A 24,912-nucleotide genomic window follows, 5' to 3' on the forward strand; every position below is an offset into this window, starting at 1 on the left:
TGTTACAAAACTATCCAAAAATGAAGAAAACTATCAGAAAATGAAGACCAATTGTTAGATAAATTGAACAAAGAAATAACTTAGTACAAAACCTTAGTCCAAATACACAGTTAGCTCGATTGATTATGCAAGAGGTATCCGATTTTTTTTCAGGGTTTTTTCTCTCACTTATTGTTTCCAATGTTCATATGATCTGGATAAAATCACTTGAATCTGGTTTTGACTAGGACATCAGAAAATTGTTTCTATGCAATAAGGAGTATATGATGTTAAGATCAACCATTCTGACTATAGTATTAACTTTGCATTTAAATTTCTAATTCAAATTCAAAGTCTTATTCACCTATGTAACCCAAAATGCCCTTTAAGCTGTGTAACGCTAACTATATTTCACACCAACCAAAAAAAAATCTTGTAGGTTTATTAATAACAACAATCACATTAATTTTGTTTTCCATGTAAAGTCAGTTTTAATTGAATTAAAACCTGGCCATAGATAAGCTAATCTTGTGATCTGAGATACTTGACAAATACCTGACATATACTGTGGTTTCATTAATGTTCGTGGGTATCAATTTTCGTGGATTTTCTGAAAACCACAGTTTCAAGGATACGCAATTTCGTAGCCAATGATCCTATCAATACAAAATGTTAGTTGAACATTTAATTTCGTGGATCAACTTAAGAACGAAATCCACGAAAATTGGTATTCAACGAATATTGATGAAACCACAGTACATGGTTTGCGAACATCAAACATAATAAACTACAACCATTTTAACAAGAGCTTGGACTTTGAGTAGTTGTGTGAAACAGCAATGTGACATAGGCCCGTTTATTTCATTGCTAGCCAATCAGCCATTTCTTTTGAAATCAACAAGATTTGTCTGGCTTTTGAGATAAGACTACACAATTGTCGAATATGTCGCTTGAAACCACGTCATTCTTAACTTGTTTTGACGCAAGAAGTATAGATAGCTAACCCCTACTTAAAGTCCAAGGTCTTGATAAAATAGTTGTAAGCCTATCTGAACTTTCAGTTTCAGTCACAAAAAATAAAATAACTTACAACACAGGATTTCAGTTTATCGTCATAATTTATTGTTTCGAAGTCTCTTGAAATACAGAAATAAATCAAACACAAAGAACATCGGGAAAACAATCAAAGTAAAATTGACGTAAAATCTTTAAATCTGTCGATAAACACTGGATTCTGAGCATATGTGTTACATGTATTAATGAAATTATGTACCCTTAAAGCGAAAAAAATAATATAATTGTGTTACGAAACGTCTATGAATAAAACATAGCACATTTAAAAATCTAAATAATACTGAAACCTTTTCCAACATAAAATATATACTAATTATATGTATTTAAAGGTAATCGAAAGGAATTATCTAAACAGATCCCAAGTTGAAAGAACTGCCATGTAGTTTACAACATGACACAATGAAGGAAAATATTCTTATTGTCGCAATCACAATTATTATCTTTCATTTTTTGACCGTCTTTGTTCGAATAAAACAAAATTGTCATTTACAGAAAGATAAAAATTTTCCTATATCAGTTACAAATATACATCTTCCTTTTAATTTCACTAAAAAGTCGAGATATGTATAAATATGCAACACATGTAACTATTTTCGGTTATACGTAATGATATACTCTGGATAACATTGACTTGCATTGTAAACAATAAACTCTCTAAAGAGTGAACCGCCACCAAAATCAGCTACAACAGAATCAAAATGTTTATGGTTTTGGTTTGTGCACTCGTCATTAAGACATTTCGTGCAAGGCGGATGCTTGTACTGGTGTCTGCCCTTGGCCCTGTAAATATTACCCAAGAGTACGCGCACTAGAAACATATTTAATCCTTGACATCCTCTGTTATTTTTGTCATCTGTTGGAAAAAGGTAAAATAATATTTTGTTATATAAAGATACGACATGTTGAATAAGACAGACAGACATACATATGCTTTTAGATAGATAGATAAATAGATAGACATATAGATACATGTAGACAGATACCTGCGTACTGGTCGGATTTGGTTGAGCTCTCTGCAAAATAATTTCCCATTCCCATCATTGATTGATGCGAAGAATGACGCAGATCCATTCCTTTTGTTTTTATATTGTCAACAAGTTCAGGTTTAGTACCATGGAAAAGGTAAACTTCATTCAAATCCGAGTACAGCTCTCGAGTCAAGGTTTTATCGAGGTACCTAGAGGTTAACACCGGACCTCTTTGACTCATGGTCTCTAGTTTTTCGAAAGGCCTAGGACCATCTTCTAAAATTGTTCTTATAAGCTTTTCTCTTTCGTGTATATAGTTATCCCACAGCTGTACATTTTCAATTCTCTTAACATCGGTAACTAAAATGGAATTTGTGAGTATGTTGCGTGCATCCGCACCTATTCCAGCCACATTTTTGTCCCAGGTATATTTTACTAAGTCCTTCACAGCGTTAAATTCGCTTGGACTGGTCTTCATTGTTTGACAAAACTCTTTATTAATGAGATATTTTTTTACGTGGTATCCACCTTCAAACATTTCCCAATACAAAGGTGTTGTGGGATGATCAATAATTTCCCCCCAAAATTCCTTAATACCGGGAATACATTTTGGTCCACTCCAGCGTTGTCCTACAGTGTTTAAAAAGAGGTTTCAATAAAACTGTTTGGGAACTACTACATTTTATTTATTAACAACTAAATACAAAAGGTCATAGTCTACATCGATCATACATGTATGGCCATAACTATATGTAAGTCAAATACTAGTACAAATATTTAAGGAGGTTGGTACCTGAAATAATAGTAATTAATGTCAATCATTCGAAAACCACTTGGATATAATGATAGGGACCTAAAATGTTCATTTATTTTATATGTGACCCATGTCACATGCCATTTTTTTTTAAACATAGGGAGCCAAACAGAAATGATAATTTTCCTGAAATTTTTGCTTTTGACAAGGAAATTGATAATTTGAAGAAATCAAACAAATGTATATAGTTTGAACTATTATTTAATTATGATTTTTATACAGTATGAAGTTGAAAACATGTAGTGACTACAAAAGTTAAATCTAAGTCAATGAAAGTTTTAAAATTCTTGCTTTACTGGTGGCTTCAAAGGGCAGTTCATAATGAACACAACAACAGATGTTACAAATTTTTTGGGTAATCAAATTATAATGTAAATAAAAAAATTATAGTAATGTCATCTTTCCAAAACTTTGAATACAAATAGACATACATTTAATGTATCATTTAAAAGTAAAACAAGAAGGGGTCAAATCTCAAAGATTTGAGATAGAGCATGAAATTTATAAGCTAATTTTAGGCCAAAATTGGAGTTAATTTTTTCTTAACTTCTATGAAATATAAGCTAAATATGCCAAAATATATCGATTGAAATATCAAAATATTGTTCAAATATGTTTTTTAGAACATCACGAATATATTGTAATACACAAACTATCTAGATGTTTGGTCTGAGCTGAAAATTAGGAAGCTAAAGTAACAGTAGTCTAAGACTAGTGAGTTATGAAAATTGTTCATTTCCTTCTTGAAAACCTTCCACCACAGAATATAGTCCCTTACTAAACTCTGTAAAAATGTATTTTTTTCAAAACAAGTTTACTCCATAATGTTTATTTGGCATGGTGAAATATAAATATACTACTAGAATTTTCAGACTAGAGATGACCCAAAATGGCTACCAAAACCTAAGAAGCGAAACTTTTTAAGCTAGTGTTGTTTCAATGTTTGTTGGGCTCTTTTATACATAAAAATATATTTTTGACACAGAGGCTGGCACGTGAGCTTAAAGGTTACAATCAAACATTAAATACCTATCTCGTTGATGGCTTTTTATTTGGGTTTAGGCTTGGCTGTGTTGGTGAACAAATACTTTATTACATATGAATCATAATTCAGTGTAAAACAACAAAACTGTTGTTAATGAAAAATTAAACAAAGGACCCAAATTAGGACTTATTTCTAGACCCTTTCCTTAAATTAAGTTTGACAATTTTTTATTTTCTACAAAAGGTTTGGTGCTTTAAAAAAGCCTGGGAAATAAGGGTTCATTCATAATGTATCATTTTCAAGGATTTAACTGTCAAATCTTTTTCAAAGTGTTTTAAACAGTATTTTTTCAAAGTGCGTTGATATCGTCAATAGTAACGCACTTCGAAATTTTTTTTATATAATTCCACTTTTTGCCATAAAAAGAATATCCCAAAGAAATCCCAATGAAGTATATTATTAATTTATTAATGCCTGCACATAAGTTTCTGCCCATTTAAGAATTAAGCAAAATTATATGAATTTGGGAGATATCGTTCTACTGAAATGATGACAGATCTAATTTGTGTTTTGATAGTACATGTAGGTTGCTTTTGGAATTTATAGAAATCAGTTTCTTATAAGATAATTGAAGTACATGATAATTATTCAAGTGTGATATAATGCGATATAATTTAAAAAGAGGCAACAAACCATATTTTTTTCTTCCAAATATGAATAATGTAATGCTTGCAGACAGATAACCACGCTTCATGATAGTGTGTGAATGCAAGTTATGAGCATGTTGTTAATGTTCTCGTGAATAAAGTATATTCAAGAATTCGTATATTCTATAGACAACGCCATGTTTCCGTAATTAATTTACTGCAAATTTAAAGACAAGTTAAAAGCTGTCAATATGACAGCAAACTGGGTTTTCTTTTATGTGAACTGTATCCATAATCCATGTCAAAACCCTACCTACCGTATCCAGCAAAATGGAATACCCACCTGCAATTTTCAGATAGAAAATGACTAAGTTCAACAGCTGGTATTTTTTCATAAATTATCAAAACTCAAAATTCAAGTAATATGCACAAATTAATCTGATATATGTACAATTAATTTACAAAACAGCAACTTCCTATCTTGAAAACTGTATGAGGAGTTATCCGTATGAAAGGGGTACCAAGATGCAATTTTCAGCGAGAAAATGACTAAGTTCAACATCTAGTATTTTTAAATAATTATCAGATATCAAAATTCTTACAATATGCACGTCTCTGATATATGTACTGCAAAACAACAACTTGCTATCTTGAAAACTGTTGGAGGAGTTACTCGTACAATAAGGGGTATCCCTTTGGCAGCCGCTGTAACGACGAAAAGTGACCCCCGTAGAATATTGACCCGGGTGTCAAATTTCTACGGAGAAAACTGACCCAGGGTCAGTATTCTATGACAAGTAGGGTCCTTTTTCTACCGTAGAAAACCATTCTAGACCTGTAGATCTACGACCCCCCACACGTTGAAAACTGAACTGACCCCCATAACATTTTGACCTCACTTATAAACTACATAGAAATTATAGAAATTAAAGATGATACGATGAGCAGTCATGTTTGGGAGTGTCAGGGAGGGGGAGGGGGAGCGAAAGCATATAAAAGATTAGACTAAGTAAGTATGCGATCCCGTTTTACCTTTTTAAATATTATAACATCACTTTGAACAAAGCGATGTCTGTGTTCATCTTGAAGTACTTGTCACCTTGCCTTGTGAAATCACTTCGCTTAATCCTTTTTGGGTTGTGCCCCCCCCCCCCCCCCCCCCCGGAAGTTTATGCATTATGGTGTGCTCGCAGGCGCTCCCTTTTTGCATTATGCTCGCTTTGCTAAAATGGCCCCATTATAAGAGTAGATGATTTAATAAACAAACCTAAACTTAATGACTACGTAATGACTATATATACGTATTGCAAATTTTTAGAAGAAAAAACCCATGCAGAAGACAGATGTGAAATTTCGACAAATAAAGCAGATTTTTTAGTATCTGTTCTATTTAACTACACCGAATATCTGACAACCAAACAAAACACCGTCACACCAACAGACTTACCTTAAAGGTGCACATAAGATAGCAACTTGCGTGTAAAATCGGAATTTTGGATATATCCCGTTTCACTAAATGTCAGATAACTTTAACTTCAAACTCTGCATCGCCGCCATTACATTACGAGGAGAGGTTTGGAATTCGACTATTGTTTTAACCATAAACAAAGTGGCCAGCTCTTGTAATTTAAAAGCTAGAGAACAATTTTTTTTAAAACCCACTTTTTTTAATGAGGAATTTTGGTTTCGGCCTCAAATTCTGGCCTGGCCTCAAATTTGACCTGTAAAAAATTTTGGTCCTCTATTTTATTTACATATTTTATTTACATATTTGATGATTTATAGAATTTTACTGATTTAAGTGCAATATACATGAATCATCACACTATATGGCTTTTAGTGTCTTATAGTGTTCATTCTATTGAAACATATTTATGACTACAGGTACATGTTTGAGTGATTGATTCTAACAGATTTTATTGTTTACCTTACAGATGCATTTTGCCTAAAATAACTGTATTTAACTAATCAGATTTATAACGAACCGTCAAGTACATGTACACTACAATGCTGTAAAGGGCCCACCTTCCCGACTTTCTGTATGCAATATGCAACACGTTGATGATGCCTTCGTTTTTTACTCTTTTTTCTAATTGAATTTTTCACTTTCACAACATATACATGTACATACGTATCATATCTCGTACATAAGTTGATACAATCATTTTGGAAAACTTTTGACTATTTGATACTGTACAGTCCTTGTGTAGTAAAAGTAAATTTTGAGAGAGAGAGAGAGAGAGAGAGAGAGAGAGAGAGAGAGAGTAGGGGAGAGAACGAGGAAAGGGGTAGGGGCATTGTTTACATATGTTTATAATATATAAACCATATTCACGTGATAGGACCCTGTTCTACTTTGATACTTGAAAGAGGATAAAGAAAAAACCCCATTGCAGTTTTAAACAAAATAGAAAAAAACACAATAAAGAAACAATTTAACCATATATTCTTCAGTACTACAGCTTATCACGTATTTTTGCGATAGCTTTCATACTCCTTATACATGTATCTACAATTTTTCATTAGCATATATTTTTGGATCAAAACCCTTTCTATTATGACAGTTTTTAATTCATGTATATTTGGATTTGCGTTACTTTTATATTTACTAGAGAAAATATATTGCTTCACAATAAGAAATACCAAGTTAAAAATTCATAAATTTCTCTATTTTCATATTTTCTAAAAAGAACTGATTGTTTATCAAATGATACTAACAAATCAAACCGTCTCAAAATCTATTCTTCAACATCAGTCCATAATTCTTTTACTACAGTACATTCATAAAATAAATGTCAAATACTCTCTTGGTTTTTTTTTTTACAGAAAGAGCACACAGGTGACTCTGCTTTTTTGTTTTGAAATGATATTTATTTGTCGGAAAAATTCTATGAAGAATTTGGAATTGAAATCAATGTAATTTTGATTCTTGTGTAGATTTAAAATGGAGTTCAAAATTTTTGTTCCATGCTTCTTGTGCACAGTTATGAACCTTTTCTCTCCATTTTGATATAGATGTACTTGTTTCTCTCTTTTTATCTAATAATAAGTTGTACATAAGTTTGCAGCCTTTATTCTCTCAATAGTTATTAGCTAGAGGAAGTAAACTCAAGATAATCTCTATTATACAAGTAAACAGTAGGATATGATCAGGAATAACAGGTCCACGTTCTTTTATGATTTGTAAGTTTGGTATGTATGAATCTTTGTGTATGCAATCTGGTCCACTTACAGCAGTTTTTATATCTCGTTTTTACTGATCAACAAATATATCTCAATAGATGTTATACTTTGTTTGCACTCAGTTAAGAGATCACTTTATTTTATAAAGGTAAGAAAAAGCAGCTGTTGTTTCTACTTCTAGAAACTGCTAAAAATGAGTATGATGGCCTGGGACTTTGGAAAATCCAAGTAAGTTTAAATTGATGTATGCCCGTATTATTTACTAGATTCAAATGTCGTTTTTAAATACCAGAGTTATATTCAAATGGAGTCGAAGTCAATGCCAAAGCCTTTTTAGTGTCAACATTTCTTTGCAATTTGCTCTTACTGTTATATACCGAAGTTTGTACGCGTTTATCTTCATTATTGATTGACATCGTTCCTTCTCAGTCATGGTTGAATAATGTATGTTTGTAAAAAAAAAATATATATCTTTTCTTTTTATTCGAAAAACAAAAAAACCTTTTTTCCTCGCGATCTCAAAAACGATTAGGACTTGAACAACCAAACTTTGTAGGATGATAGACCAATGTCTGTAAATGTAATTCAACTATTTTGTTTTGTTTGTCGTAATTTCCGGTCGTAACTGGAAGTAATTAAAAAATTATTTTTTTACGTCTTTAATTTATTAACATATTCGAATGAATACATTAGCATAAATCTTTACGTACATTATGTCATTTATGCGATGTTGAATAAACCAAAAAGTTCTGCTTCGGGTGAGATCTCAATTATCTCAGGTAGCTTTTTTTAAACAAATGTTTTACCCACGAGATCTCCGAATGTGTATGTGATCAAGACACAAAACTAACATGGATGATAGACATTTGATAAAAAGTTCGTTTGACTGGTCTCATTTTGTCAACCGTGACTTCCGGTCTTCACCAGAAGGGTTGAAACAAATAAAGTTGATTGAAAGTTTAACTGTTTTAGTTAGAAAATTTTAGTAAAATTAATAAACAATAAAGTACAGCTGTCTACTGTTCAAAAAGTACTAACTTTAATTTTCATTAAGCATTTCCGTTTGTCCGTTTCCTGTCGATTGTCAAAAAACATTGACTCCATGAGATCTCAAAAACGGTGACGACTTGAACAACCAATCTTTCTAGGATCCTAGCCGTATGAATGTATCCGTGTTTACACTATTTTGTTTGATTTGTCATCACCTCTAGTCGTCACCGGAAGCACATATAAATTATCATTTTTTCTTATTTTATTTATTTACATGGAATGAATATATCAGTATAAAAGTTAGCTTTTCAAGAAGCTAATAAACTCAGCCATTTTAGGTGACAAGAGACTACACAATCTATAAAAATACAAGATATAAATATTTTGAATAATACAATGCGACGATGCGCAGTTTGATCTAAAACTGATCAGTTTTTTAACTTCTTCGAATTTCTCTAACAAGGACTGTCTAGTGATTCCTCCCCAGAATTCCAATTTACGCAGGCGCATTTGAAGTTTCATCACAACTTAACTAATCAGCCCAAGGGCTGACTATAATCACTTCGTAGCAGCCCCTGCAATGATGTACGTAAGCCCTGCATATTAGATTCACAATAACCATTGCAGTTATGTGCGTAAACCCATGAAACTGGTTCCCCAACCAGTTTAAATGATCTATATTTCTGCTCATAGGGGGCAGTTATTCGATGCACCGGAAGTAAAAGTCTAACAACAATAAAACGCTGAGCTATGCTAAGCACTTTAAAAAGAGTCTTTTGGTTACGGTTATGTATAACTTTGCAAAAAAGTGTGGAGGGTGGGTGCTAAGCCCCCCCCCCCCCCCACCAATAGCCCCCACCCCCGGTCCCGACGCCTGTGCTACGCAGTTATGTGTTTTCTTTCATATTTGTAATTTTTATTATTTCATGATTTTATATTTGCTTTATCCAACGAGTTCAAATGGTGCATATATTCGCGAGGCTTGCCGAGCGAATATAACCATTTCAACGAGTTGGATAATTAAAAGCAAATATAAAATCACACAATTACAGATGTTCTATTTATCTCATACAATTTCATTTATATTATGAAGCTTTTGAGACAGTCCCTTATATGACCCGAATTAATTTTTTTTCGCAAAGATTAAAAACGATGATGTAACTTTGTTTTATGCGGTTATTGTGACCTTGTGCTATACAATTTATATAGTACGTCATTTCTGAGATGAATCTTACTCTTCTAATGTAAGGTTTCACTGAAATAAACCTTGAAATAATTTTTTAGCTCTAAATAATTTTTCTTAGAGCTAATTCACTTGATTAAATGGAAATACTGATCAGAAAACTTGAATAATCAAGTTTGTTGACATACACAAAGTTGGGAATGCTCGTTAGTTTGAATTGACTCGAACGAGGAACAGTTGTTGATGTTTTATAAAACAAACACCAGCCTAATGATTCGAAATTGAAAATAGTGAATAAAGATGCTTACTGGTGGTGGAATAAAAGTCTTATAAAACATTATTTCGGTAAGTTCTTGAATATAAATACAACCAGAGCGCTCCGTTTTCATCGCGTCGTCAGGATCGCCCCCCCCCCCTCCCCCTCCGGTTCCGACGCCTTTGCTACGCAGTAATGTGTTTTCCTTCATATTTGTAATTTAAATCTTTGACAAAATCCAATTTATATCAATTTTTGTAGTACATATAGTTATGTTGAAAGTACTAGCAAATCTTCGAAAATAGGTCATTGAAGCTTTGAAGCGAAGGGCTGTGTCACAAAAATAGTTCGGACCGGAAGTATTTGATAAAGCATCACCCGTTTGATATATAGCACAGGTTTACCAGAGGGGTAATACACCACGTGTATGAGATAAAAAAACACTCTTACATTGCAACAAATTGATTGTTAACAGTTACGCCACTTCTCCCGTCGACATATGGCGGATGATGACGCAAATAAAGAAAACCCAATTCATGCATTTGTCATGTTGTAAATTTTACTGGGTGGGTGTAAATACAAAATTTACAACACGACAACTTGTTCATTGGTGAATGAATTGTCAGTCGAAGAATGATACGTGTATATATGTTTATGGAAAAAGACTAAGGAGGCAGGTAACGTAGGAATATGAATACTATTTATTTACATTTCTGGGGGGAAGTGATTTTTAGATATCATTTTACGTTAGTTTTGTTTTCTTCTACGTAATACATGAACATCGATATTCCAAACATATGTTGTAGTGTTGTATTTGTGATCATGAATAGAGCAAATGTGTGAAGAGTACTTGACTATAGTAAATCTTAAATAGATAATAAACAATGATCGATTATATATACTGTAATAAGAAGAGATTGTTTCTAAAAGCGTTAATAAGGGGTTCGGGCTCATATTAGGGGTTCATATCCCCTTGATTTGATCACACGATCTTTACTGCATCCAAAGTTGTCAATGCTCATATAAACTATTGATGCATTAATTATTTTCTGATCTAGTACTCTCAGTACTTTGACGATTTTCCTTATTGGCCGTTAACTTCAGCTTGGTTATAATGCCTAACAGTGGAGTAAACTTTTCATAATTTTGGTTTCATCATTAATTCTGGGTGATGCATTTACATACCCAGCAGTTTGTAGTAGGGGAAAATCGTCAATGCAAGTATAATTCATGAACAATATCGAGTCTACTCTTTCATCGTCAATTAACAGAATTTTGTTTTATAATTTCTTGTATCTCGAAATAATTTTAATGTGTTGCCACTCGTAATAATGGGATACATATGGTGTTCCGATGGGGCCACTTCGACCTATAGGGCGAAGATGCGAGAGTGGGAAGTTGCGATGGCGAAAGTGCGACGGCGAAGGAGCGAAAGTGCGAAGATGCGACGGCGAAGCGCGAAGATGCAAAGGCGAAAGTGCGAAGACGATACTACTATCGCTCCTTCGCCTTCGCATCTTCGCGCTTTCGCCTTCGCCTTTTTATAATTGCAGAGCTCTCGATCGCTTAAAGGGTTCCGAGGCATATTTTGGAAATTTTATTTTATAAGATTAATAAAATTTAATTATCCAAGGGGGATGGGGTCCAGACTCCCTCTCCTCTTTTACCGTGTGAAATTATTAACATTGAATTTTCCGGGGGGCGGACCCCCCTCCCCCTCCAGATCCATGCATGAGCAAGGAGTGTCGCATAATGAAAGTAGACTGTTACTGTGTTTGATCCAGTGAGTCTGGAAGTGCATATGTACACATTATGGCGGACATTACATTTTATGTGGAGTATATAATGATTATGCCAGCACTGGTAAACATATATGTCACATGTACACATTAAAATATTTATAAACATTCATACTAAGCACGATGACCTAGCGCATGCGTACCAATAATAGTATGGATTAATCGGGAAACCTTGGCGAGTCCGGTGCCTGCATCAAATTCTATGGAATCGACCGAGACTTGCTGAATACAATTAAAAAAGACGAAGGAGAAAATGCGAAGGCGAGAGTGCGAAGGCGAAGGAGCGATAGTAGTGTCGCTACTTCGCCTTCGCACCTTCGCTATCGCACCTTCGCTATCGCATCTTCGCGCATCGCCGTCGCATCTTCGCATTTTCTCTTCTTCGCCGTCGCACCCTTGCACTTTCGTCTTCGCAACTTCGCCAAAGGTCGAAGTGGCCCTATCGGAACACCATAGATACATTGTACATGTAAATGTAATCGTTAAGATATGACGATCATACCCCGATACAATACGTCAGTATCTTGTAATAACTGAAGGATTTTTATTTTCTAAGATGTACCCCTTCTTTCACTTAAAGTTTATTTGAATATGAATTATAATTTCTGTTACTTTCTATAAACTGCAGTAAAAATTACAATATTGTAAATACTATTTCACAAATAATAAAAAAATATACTAAAAAACATTAATCTAAAAGAGGTCATTATGCTACAGGGGTCACTTTTCTTCATGTAGAGTGTGCTCGTTTTTGTGAAAATGACTCTTATTCTTTAGGCAAAAGGGTCATTTTTCTACGTAGAATAATGACTGGGGGATCATTATTCTTCGTCGAAAAATGACCCCCGGTCATTATTCTACGGGGTTCATTATTCTACGTTACACCCGGTATTGGTTTCTGTCTTAAAAAAGCGATTTTCGTTCCACTTCTTGGTTTTAGGCCATAGACAGAAAACTCATAGGTTCTAGTTCTCATAATGTATAGTGATTTAAAAAAATTTTACCGTCATTGTCCGAGCAGTATGAGTTATGGGCGCTTTTTTACTTTATCTTTAAATTTAATTTTCAGTTTACTTTCTATAATACGATACATGTACTTTATATGCGTTTATTTACAACCATGGGCATATTAGCAACTATCGAAGGTCTCGCGGGACGCGATTTCAAAGGTCGTTTTATGCATCATTTTTTTTATTCTTTTGAAAACAATAAAACATTATTCTTAAAAATATAAGGAATGTGTTATTTTACTTCCGTATATGATCATAGTTACGATGGTTAAATTCTCACATGAGCTCTGTCCTCATTGACGTTAAAATCGGGTATCTATTTTCTATATATCTCATTCAGATTTGAACATGATAATTCAAAATTTATGAAACAGATCCGTATCAACAAGAAGAACCATTCACTTGCTTTAATCAGGAACAATGTTTTTACAAGATTTGTTTTATTTGAACTTATTTATTTCACAACGATTGACAAGCAAGTTCTTATAATAATGTCTCTAGTTTGTACGGATGTTTTACGCGATGTGGTCCTTAATGTCAGAGGATAACGCAAAATTGGCGATTTTTTCAAAACGTGCATGATATTTCCGGAGATAAATGTAAACATGGCGGTAAAGAAGTTGCTTATCCCGTTAGACTATATACGGCATTTATAACTTCAGTACTTCTCCCAAAATTGTATTATTTCCTATAGATGTTCTGGAAAGGCAAAGCACGTCATGTTTTGTTCGACAAGATTTTTTTTTACGTGACAGTTGTCTCGAGTAACACAGAGTGAATGATTCTTGTCCTCAAACAAAGCGTGCTAAGTTATAGTTCCAGTTGATTGCTTTTACATGTAGATAAGTATATACTTATACCATCAATATCTTTTATTCAAAGAACATATGTGCATTTAAGGAAGAAGATCGAAATTAAACAATATGCACAATTCTGCATAAAAAATAAAACAGTGTTAATAAATGCCGTTAAATTCAAAAAAAGAAAAAGTATGCCCACTGAAGGAATTGATTTGCTTGGCACAAAAATCATCATGTGTGACATAACCAGCGGTTTAACATACTCAGCTATCCAGCTCTTATCATTTTCGAAGTTAATATATACCACTGTAATAATAAAAATCAGTTTCTGAAATTTTTGTCGGGTTTTTGCAAACTTCGACCCCATGGCCGAGTTGCCTCTAAAAGAAGTCTATCCATTTTTTTTTCATTGAATAAAACCAATCAAAATATCAAAGATTTTGGGGCAGGCCGGTCCTGAAGGATATTTAGGCAAAAAACTATGCAGAAATATACCATTTTACTGAGAAAATGCTGTTTTAGCCAACTTTGAAGATTATTAATAAAATTGCAAGAGCAATAAGACAGGTTCAAAATGCAAATCGAAAAATTTAGAAGTATGTACTATAGAAAATAGCAAAAAAACTTTTTCAAAAGTGCCTTTTTTTGCGGGAAACCCATCTCCCCTATAAATCAATTCTTCTGTTATTCGCAATAGATCCCTTAAGAACTATCATATAAACTTACCGACATCTATTTTCTGAACTGCATCTAAAAAAAAATAGTGAGAAATACTTAAAACCCAAGATGCTTATATTTGTGTTGCTTTGAGTTTTAGCAGGTGTACATTAAGACAATAAAATAAATAAGATAAATAAACGTATATTTACCGATTTTGATGGCATGCAACATATTTCTAGTTACATAAGGTAGTACAAAACAGATAAGCTAAATTTTTCCTATAATTCAATTTTTCTGGAAGGACTAAATATGGTTTGAGCCTAAAATGGCCCCCTAAAATGAACATTGTCATTTTACTGTAATCCTTTGTTTTATTTGTACAAATATACATTAGAAGGTTTTTTTTCATAATTTTTATTTTGATTCAAGTGCCCACAATTTAAAAATATGACGTCAAAAAGTTTACCTTTTCCCGCCATTTTCAAATTTTTAGCATAAAATGGCTTGTTTGGAGGCAGTTTTTCTTTAACGAAACATTGAGCGACTGCTTGAACAAACAAAATATTTTCCCCAAAGATGTATCTCTCCAATACTTATAAGTGACAAAAAGTTTGTTCTTGTTCAAAGAGTCGCTCTATATTTCCTATTTGAAAAAAGATAAGAAAAATGTCGATTTTTGAATGATTTTGATTGAATTATAAAAATAGCGTCACTTCTGACGTCATATACAAACAGTGAGTGCATATCAATCAAATAAATAGGTGAAAAACATATTTCATGTCATCTCTTTTATAAAATAACACAACAAATTAATGTACCTGAATCATTTTAAAAATAGCGAATTTGGGGGGCCAAATTTGACTAATATCATATATAGTTCTTTTTATATTTTTTTCTTTGGAATGAAATCTTTAAATATGTAAAATTTGAAGGAAAAAAATCGGACCTCACAATTTTTGCCCACATCGCCCAAAACAGACCATTTGAATCTCCTTTCAGTGAAGTGTAAAATGAAATAGTCATTGTTAAAAAGACATGGTCACGATTTTGGTCAAATTTTATTATTTACAATGCTTTAGAAATGCATTTCGAATGATCAAATTAGGTTTGGGAGTCATTCGTTGAGTTTTAAGTAATATACAGGGCTCACAATTCTTTGTTATGTAAACAAGGCTCGTGCCCTGTTTTTGTTTACATAGGTTCAATATACCAGTACAAACTTTTTCCCGCTTATTTGTCTATCTTTTTATTTATTGTAGGCATAGATAAACAGTCCCTAACGTTTAACACATACATTTTCGGCTTAAAGCCGAAATTTTTACCTAAACGTTTGTAACAAAATAGCCCTTGTTACATGTAATTATATAATCGAACACTGGTGATTGGACTTTATATTTACCTATTATTATATAATCGAACACTGGTGATTGGACTTTATATTTTACGTATCCTATAACTTTGACTATACTGATTGGACGTTACATATTATTCTTTGAACTATTGTGATTTGACTTATCATTTAATTTCAGAATCAGTATAGAATGCTTTCGTAAAGTAAATACCTTTATTTAATGTATATTCCATGTAAATTGAATCACGATAATTCTGTGTCCATCAAAGACTTTATTGCTTTAAAGGAAGGTCAGAGAGAGAGAGCCAATAGCTACCATGTTTACATATTTATGGGGTGTATTGTTTTGAGGTGATGATCCTTTAATGACCGTAATTAAATCCTTGCTGGTCAGTATGTCTCCAATTTGGACATTATGTTCCCGATTTGTACACAAATATCCTGAGGGGGTAAAGTTTGATATAAACTAAATAATTACATACATCATTCGGCTAATCGAAGTCAATTAGCCCTTTGATCAGCTCAGGTAGATGACAGTAATTGGTCACGATACAGTGACCCTCCCACTAGTAAATATCTGTCGTAACCTTGATTGACCCTAAGTACACTGATTAAGGGCGGGTTCTTGACTGACCAGCTTGACGCCATCTTGGAGCATCATAGTAACAAGGTGGTGGCGCCCTCTTAATGGGCTTTTCAACACCCAATGAACACTTGTATTACTTTGATAGTTGTTTTCCCCAAATAGTATAAAACTACTAACTTCTCGCAAGTTAGGTAAAATTCCGACGCTCTTTCGAACTCTCAACATCTCTCTCTGACTTCCCCGAATTGGGACTGTGTATTTAGTTTGCTTTTTGTCGAATAAAACCACTATACGATCACTTAAGACTTTTACTTAACGTGTACACTATTTACGTAAGAAACGCGTGGTAGTGTTATACGGGCTGATTGGTGCCGTGACCAGGATTCGTACCTTCTTTAAAAGACTTTGGATTTTTGGATCTATCCAACCAGTCACGGTAAGACAATTTTATTATTCTTTACTGTCCTGTTTTGTAAGTCCGAGTCTCATCTACTCTTGATTTATTCTTATTTATTCTATTATTCTTTTGGGTATTTATTGTCTGGTAAACATGACTGAAGGTTTAGAACAAGCCACAAATATTGTTGCTGGTACGATACAGCAAGGATTTACTGAACTTAGTACGACAGTGAATGAGAAACTCAAACAAATTAAAATTGCCATTAAAAAGCAAGAAATCATAATTGATACACCTCCTTTTTCGGGGAAGCCGTCGGAATTCCGGGCTTGGATAAATGCAATAAACAAAGCTTTGGTCTTAAATCCCCATTTGACAGATGATGAAAAAGTCCGTCTTGCTCTAAGACATAGCAGGGGGGATGTAAGTGACTATATCGGCCTGTACATTGAACAGCGCGTGCATGACCAAACTGTAGAAAGGGGATGGGGGCACCTGAAAAACCAACTAATTTTAAGATTTGGGGAATGTAATGACAAACATCACGCATATGCATCCCTGTTCAAAATTAAACAAAAACCTGACGAAAATGTCCAAGTGTACAGCACTCGACTCTCTCGACTTGCCCTCGATGCATTTGACAGCCTTGACCCTCCTGAGGTACAGCGCCAGTTGGTACAATTATTCATTAACGGTATGTCCGACGATCACATGAAAATCAAAATCATGCATCAAAAGCCGACTACGCTGACGGCTGCCGCGGATAGCGCGCTTTCAATACAGAACTTTCATACCGAGGTTAAAATGCGGTTAGGGAAAGAGTTTGTCCCGACGCGAGATCCGGAAGAGGTGGTATTTCCCAGGCTCAGACCTGTCGCGCCTGATCCGCCCTACCCTACCCCTACTTTAAATCCTCAAAACCCCCTCCCTGCCCCTCGCACAATTGTGCCTATGGAAATAGGTCACATGCGGTACCGAAGAAGGCCCAGAACTGAAGAATTTGAGAATGCATGCTTTAATTGTAAAAGAGAAGGTCACATAGCTCGAAATTGCCCCGAAAGACCAGGACAGCCCCAAGCTCGAAAACGTCCCATCCCGAAAAACCGTTTAAACTAGAAACCCTCCGTCGCAATGAGGCCGGCGGCGGAGGAGGAAAGGTAAGAGTAGGAGAACTAAGTAATCAATCACCTGCCAAGAAGTTAAAATCAGCTTTTATTAATTTTGCTGGTAGTCCAAATTCTTGTTTAATTAAAGTTCAGAACCAGAAACTTAGGGCTCTGGTGGATACTGGAGCAGAGGTGAGTCTTATCAAACGGAAAAGTTACGATTCACTAAAATGCAAACCGGAACTACAAAGAAAAAGGTTAAATATAATGGGTGTGGATGGTTCCCCACTAGACATAGATGGAGTGGCTAGAATTTCTTTTATTATTGGCGGAAATAGTGTTGTACAAGATGTTTATGTAACACGCTCAATGTCCAGAAATGTTATCCTTGGGCGTGATTGGTTGCTTAGTAATGGTGTTAGGTTGTATTTTGACCTAAAATCTTTAAGAATTAAGAATGCGCATGTACCCCTGGAGGAGAATGTGCACATCTCCTCTGTAGAAAAAGGTACGAATTGCAGACTGGCCTCACTGAAAATTAATGATACTATCGTACCATTGGATGATGATTTGTGCATATCTTCCCTGCTACGAACCACGGGTAAAGTTAAAATAAAACCACAGAAGTATGTCTTGGAATCCCCCATGCCGAACAAGAAAATTCATCTGTGGGCAATGTGTATGGCTGGGTATGACTGTATCGTAGAATATATTGCGGGTACAGAAAACTCTTGTGCTGACCTCCTCTCTCGGATAGATCACTCACTACTGACTGATGACTCTGATATTTGCACAGAGACGGGACCGGATGTAAGCGACAAGACGTACGAGATCGGAGTCCTTGATTCTTCTAATTTTCGTCCTTATTTTCGTCCTAAGGATCATATGGACTCCACAATCGAAGACGAAGGGCCAGAGGCTCTCAGTGACAAGTTCCGAGACGAACGGACGGACTCCTCCGATGAGGATGACATACCACTGGCCGAACTACAGAGTCGAATAAGACATAGGGAGGAACGTTTAGCTGATAGGCTAGATGAACGTAGTGACCAGATAAAACTTGACCCCGACGACATTGAGACCGATGAGACTGTGCATGGTGACGTTGAACCACTGACAGACGAGCAACTTAGTTGGGATTATATAATGTCAAATTCGGACGAAGACATGTCAATTGTGGAGGTCAAGGTCAAGAGGCCCAAATCAAGGAGCAGTAAGGCTAAGGGTCTCTTGAAAGCACTGTATCAATTTTTGTAAACTCGTATATACCCTCACCACGTGGATTTTAAAATCCGGACGATATTTACGTCTTTAGGTCATAATGACTGACTTATGGGTGGGAATAGCTAGACACATGATTGAAGCACTGTTAGTAAAGTATATTTGTTTTGGGTTGTTTTTTTTTTGTTGTTGTTTGTTTATGAATTAAATATGTTGGCCATGGGACGTTTAAGCCCAGCAGTTATTTCCCATTGTTCACAGCCCTCTCTTAGACGGATATTCTACGTTTGAAGTTTACCAAGTTTACAATTTATCTGTTCCTATAGTGACCACTTCTTCCGTTCCCGCTGCGGAACAACCGCTTTCTCCTAACTCCAATGATAAGAATTTTGTTGCAAGATACGCGCTTGAAAATGAAATGCTAGCAATCAATTCAGACCAAATCCAGTATGTCCTATTAACTTCACACGAAAAAGATTAGTGTACCAATGTTGTCAAAGATTTTTGTACTATTAAGAGTCCCCTTTATCCCGTGCATTTGAGTAAAACCTGCTTAGTGGCCCTCTTTATGGAAAAGGCGAATGCAATAAAAACGTTTTGTGAAAAAGTAGTTCATGTGAGTAATTTGCCGCTGGTGCAGTATATTAGCGATGGTCAGTGGGCTGTGTCGACAGTCCAAGAGTTAAATTTCCTCAAGTCTGCCCAACACGTGAACGCGGTACAGAGACCACGATTCGTTCGGTAAAGCCTCCGGTTGGCGTGCTACGTTTACCGAAGTCACGTCGAGCTGTACACGGTCAAATAACCTTATCCCCATATTTTCGCCGAGAAACGACTGTCAAATTCCCTGAAAACCACCTTAATATTACAATTGTACACACCCTCAACACCAAAAATATTTGGGAACAATTTCACCGAACCTTACTAAACTTTACCTATTCTACTTATCCTTTTAAATTAAACAAAATTAAACACATTGAAATGGATGATTTGCAAAATGAGCTAAAGTACATGTATTTTCCACCTGAAAAAAAGTTTTACTTACCCCATTGGTCTTTTCCTTTCATAGGGATTTTGGGTATCTTACTCATTGTCGTATGTTTAATTGGTATTAAATGTCGTAAACGAATCAAGAGTAGAATAATTGGGCTCTGGAATGCAAAGGGGGATAGTGGGGAATATAAGATGTCAGTACTGCCGACGTATGCAGCGGTCAAGACCCAAGGTGGTGACATTCCTACACTATCCACTGCACCGCCTGCAGAGACTGAACCTACTGCGACCTTGCTACCTCAACAATCTCCAGAGACGCTCAGGATGACTGCTGAACACGGGCCTATCTATCCAAAACCTACCAAGATTTGAACTGATTACAAGCCGGGCCTCATCTTTAATTGGGTCAGCTCCGACATCTATTACTGACTAAGGCAAATTAGGACATCTCCGGTTTACCGGACATGGGATGTATTAGGCACGTCTCATGTAAATCAACGGCCTTATTTTTATTTGACCTGATCTGGACTTGCATCAACGACCTGGACTTTCCTAAAGAACTTTCCGTGGGTATGTGCTACCTTACCCATAGCCAATAACTTTTAAATACTTGTTACAGCAAACTACAATCATGTATAGTGAAGCAGATGAGGGAAATGGAATATGTTAAACATTCCGATGATGACGGAAGGATGAATTACCTTCTACTTTTTGTGTATATTGTGTATAATCACAACCAAAGCCGAGGAAATACCGATGATTCTAGAAGTATCCACTTTCTAGTATCACTTCGACGATGTTACCGATGACACCGACTACGACGAACCTACACCAGACCTGTGTTTCGTTTCCGATGATTCCGGAAGTGTCATACGCTATTCGATGAATTCTCCGATAATACCGGACGCTGAAGTCTATACAGACTTTTCTGTGTAAAGAGACTGTTTTGTGTAAAGAGACTCTTTTGTGTAGAGAGACTTTTTTGTGTAAAGAGACTCTTTTGTGTATCGAGACTGTGCTTAAAAAGTCTCTTTTGTGTATCGAGACTGTGCTTAAAAAGTTGCAGTGTATTGAGCAACTTTTTCCCGATGTGGTGGAGGTGTGTAACAAAATAGCCCTTGTTACATGTAATTATATAATCGAACACTGGTGATTGGACTTTATATTTACCTATTATTATATAATCGAACACTGGTGATTGGACTTTATATTTTACGTATCCTATAACTTTGACTATACTGATTGGACGTTACATATTATTCTTTGAACTATTGTGATTTGACTTATCATTTAATTTCAGAATCAGTATAGAATGCTTTCGTAAAGTAAATACCTTTATTTAATGTATATTCCATGTAAATTGAATCACGATAATTCTGTGTCCATCAAAGACTTTATTGCTTTAAAGGAAGGTCAGAGAGAGAGAGCCAATAGCTACCATGTTTACATATTTATGGGGTGTATTGTTTTGAGGTGATGATCCTTTAATGACCGTAATTAAATCCTTGCTGGTCAGTATGTCTCCAATTTGGACATTATGTTCCCGATTTGTACACAAATATCCTGAGGGGGTAAAGTTTGATATAAACTAAATAATTACATACATCATTCGGCTAATCGAAGTCAATTAGCCCTTTGATCAGCTCAGGTAGATGACAGTAATTGGTCACGATACAGTGACCCTCCCACTAGTAAATATCTGTCGTAACCTTGATTGACCCTAAGTACACTGATTAAGGGCGGGTTCTTGACTGACCAGCTTGACGCCATCTTGGAGCATCATAGTAACAAGGTGGTGGCGCCCTCTTAATGGGCTTTTCAACACCCAATGAACACTTGTATTACTTTGATAGTTGTTTTCCCCAAATAGTATAAAACTACTAACTTCTCGCAAGTTAGGTAAAATTCCGACGCTCTTTCGAACTCTCAACATCTCTCTCTGACTTCCCCGAATTGGGACTGTGTATTTAGTTTGCTTTTTGTCGAATAAAACCACTATACGATCACTTAAGACTTTTACTTAACGTGTACACTATTTACGTAAGAAACGCGTGGTAGTGTTATACGTTCAAAATGTAAACAAACGCTTTGTTTACATAGCGAAGAATTTCAAGCTCTGTAACTCGCTTAATACTCAACGAATGACACTCAAATTTCGGTTGCCTATTAAAAATGCCTCTCTTAAGCATTGTAGATATTAAAAGCGGAAAAATAATATTTGACCGAAATCGTGACTATGCCCCTTTAATACATTAAGTTATTTTTCAAATATTTGAGCTGCTATATATACAGGAGACCTTCTTGTTACTTAAAGATACTAAAATAAATTCTAACTGGTAACTTATGATAATTTCTGATGCAATATAATGTAAAACTAGCGCTTGTGAATTCTCTTTGAAGACAAAAATTTGCAGCATTTAACGGTATCTAAAATGAAAATGTATAATTCAAATTTGAATAAAATTTAACAGTAAAATTCTCATGACCATGTTATTTAAATATATCACAAAAAAAGAAAAGAAAATTCAACCATTAATTTTCGATTGATTAAGGTTTAAGTATATTTGACGGAGGTTAAAATTGATAAAAATCCTAGATAACGTCGTCATATATGACCTTTGACCAGTTGATATGACCCTGAAATATGTTTGACATAAAGCCTAACCCTGGTGGTGGTTGTATCCAAACAAGTCTTTACTTTGAAAAGAACACAAGTTACGCATTTTTAAATGATATAAGGCTAAATTGCACAAAAAACTTATGAACACCATCCAAATGTATGTTTCAAAATTATCAAAATATATATGTTGTATCTCAAAATTTTTTTAGCCTTGAGTAATCGATGGGTATGATTTAGGTGGCACGGGACAGTTTTTTTTTTTTTGGATACAATTCATTGTAGCCAAGGGATGCATGTCTTCGGAACTCTGTAACTAGAATTTCCTCAGTTCCCATTCAGCTCAAATACCTTTAATTCACTCTTTATAAGGTTAATTACCAATTTCTGAAGAAAATTACTAGTCAAAACCTGTAAAATTCTCTACATACTGGTTTTATGAGATTTTGACCCTTTCATATTTTGCTAATTTTTCAGCTTTTTAGACTTTCTCCAGCTAATTCCCTGCAGAGGGTTGACCTTCCGTACCGCGTTTATGTTGCACTATCACATGTCAGAAACTTACCAGTGTATAGTTTACAATGTCCCATCCACCTACTTTTCGTGTTATTTTACCTCCCGTCTGTAACTTGCAATTTCACGGTGTAAAGTCAACACAACAGTTATAGCCGCAGGTTTCGCATTTTACTTCTGATTATCATTTACGTAACATATGGGGCCTACATATTGCATATCAATTTCAACAAGAGACACCCCTCTAACTAATGATAATCATTAAAAATCATTTATATAATGAATTTTAGCAACACTCATAAGCCTTCAAGTACAGCAACTCTCAATTTTACAAAAAAATTTGAGGAGTACTTTATCCGAAACTGTCCCTTGCTACCTTATATATTTTTTCTTAAGATAATGGATTGAATTAATTTTTACATAATATTAAGTCATTGTTTTCTGTATTTGAGAAAATATTTAAAATAAATATTTTCAGGGGTGTTTCAAACTACCTTAACCAGGCAAAGCTGACATTCATTAAACATTTAGTTGTCATATTAGTTTCGATCGCTCCTAAACTCACCCCTGCGAATGTGTTCGGAATGTTTTCTTTATCGTTGCTAAGTATGTAATAACTCCAGAGGTGCTCGAATTAAAGTTCACGAGACTTCCCAAAGATTTGTGCAGTTCCTGTGAAATTTCGAGCGGAAGTATATATGTGTTCGGATAATATTCTTAAAATACGTAAGTACTGGTCGGTTTTCATCATATCATTTCCTTCTTTGATTTATGTTTAAACATGAAAATCTATTAAGATATATGTCTTATTTCGTCTTCTAGCGGGTATTTGAACTAAACAATGATATTTATAAAAGAGTTCGCGTTCAACCATTCTACACGTGGTTGAAAATATAAACATTGGGTTGCTTTATAAAATCATATTAGCAATGTTTGATGCGTTTGGTGTGCAATGCCATGTTTTTTAATAAATTGATTGGGTATCTGTTTTGTATTAAAATTTAGTATATCGAGCCATTTTAAAGAAACATTCTGCATAAAATAGTATAGTATTTTTCACTATTGATGCTATTACTAGGTCAGGCGCGGATCGAAAATTAATCTTTGGGGGGGGGGGGGGTCGCTTCTAAGCATGTTAATTGTTACAAGAGCAGAAAAAACCTATATTTTTTATTGTCAGATTTATTTCTAGAACTCATTTAATCCACCAATAAATGAAGATAAAGTTTAAAATCAATAAACCTCTAGATTTTATATTAGACTCACTGGCGGATTTAGGGGGCACGCCCCCCCCCCCCCCTAAAATTTTCAAAGTATGCATGACTGTAGATGAGTTGGTAACCTTTACATAGAAAAGTTAGCATTTTGTGTTTCACTTTATTTATAATTATGCCTGACTCAATGTTACACCTCACTGATATACCAGTTGTGCTATGCTGACTGTAATTCTGCTGCTCTATAAACATCTATAAACATCTGATCCTAATGCATGTTGACAGATAACAAACCAATTAAACTGTGTTTAAAACAAACAGTGTTGGTCATTTCATTATGGTGGCTGCATCAAATTCCCCAGGGCCCTGAACTTGGGGCTTCGACCAAGAGTCGACTGGAAATCCCAGCAGTTTTGTTTCAAGTGTAGACTGCGCTGTCATTTTCCTATTGCGATGCAAGCAAAAAATTCTGAATATTTAAAAGCTGCTCGAAGGTAAATATATAATTGCTTTTAAAACCAGATGGTCTATGTGTAATCATTAATTAATTACTGTATATTTTTTGA

The 24,912-nt window shown here is 34.8% G+C and overlaps 1 protein-coding gene across 2 annotated transcripts in view; it reads right to left on the reverse strand.

The window, feature by feature from the left end:
- Positions 1–1,095: 1,095 nt before the first annotated feature.
- Positions 1,096–24,912, reverse strand: part of LOC136276495 (protein mono-ADP-ribosyltransferase PARP11-like) — a 29,486-nt gene continuing 5,669 nt past the window's right edge. For both annotated transcript variants that reach the window (XR_010714965.1, XM_066088612.1), the window contains 3 exons: positions 14,415–14,438; positions 2,037–2,651; positions 1,096–1,906 (listed from right to left, as the gene is read on the reverse strand). Coding sequence is in view for 1 of the 2 variants with exons in the window: in XM_066088612.1 (XP_065944684.1) it covers positions 1,641–1,906; positions 2,037–2,651; positions 14,415–14,438 (905 nt within the window). In the remaining variant the exon portion in view is untranslated. The remainder of the gene's footprint in view (positions 1,907–2,036; positions 2,652–14,414; positions 14,439–24,912) is intronic.

This window comes from Magallana gigas, chromosome 6 (genome assembly GCF_963853765.1).
Source record: "Magallana gigas chromosome 6, xbMagGiga1.1, whole genome shotgun sequence".
In the NCBI taxonomy this organism is placed as follows: Eukaryota; Metazoa; Mollusca; class Bivalvia; order Ostreida; family Ostreidae; genus Magallana; species Magallana gigas.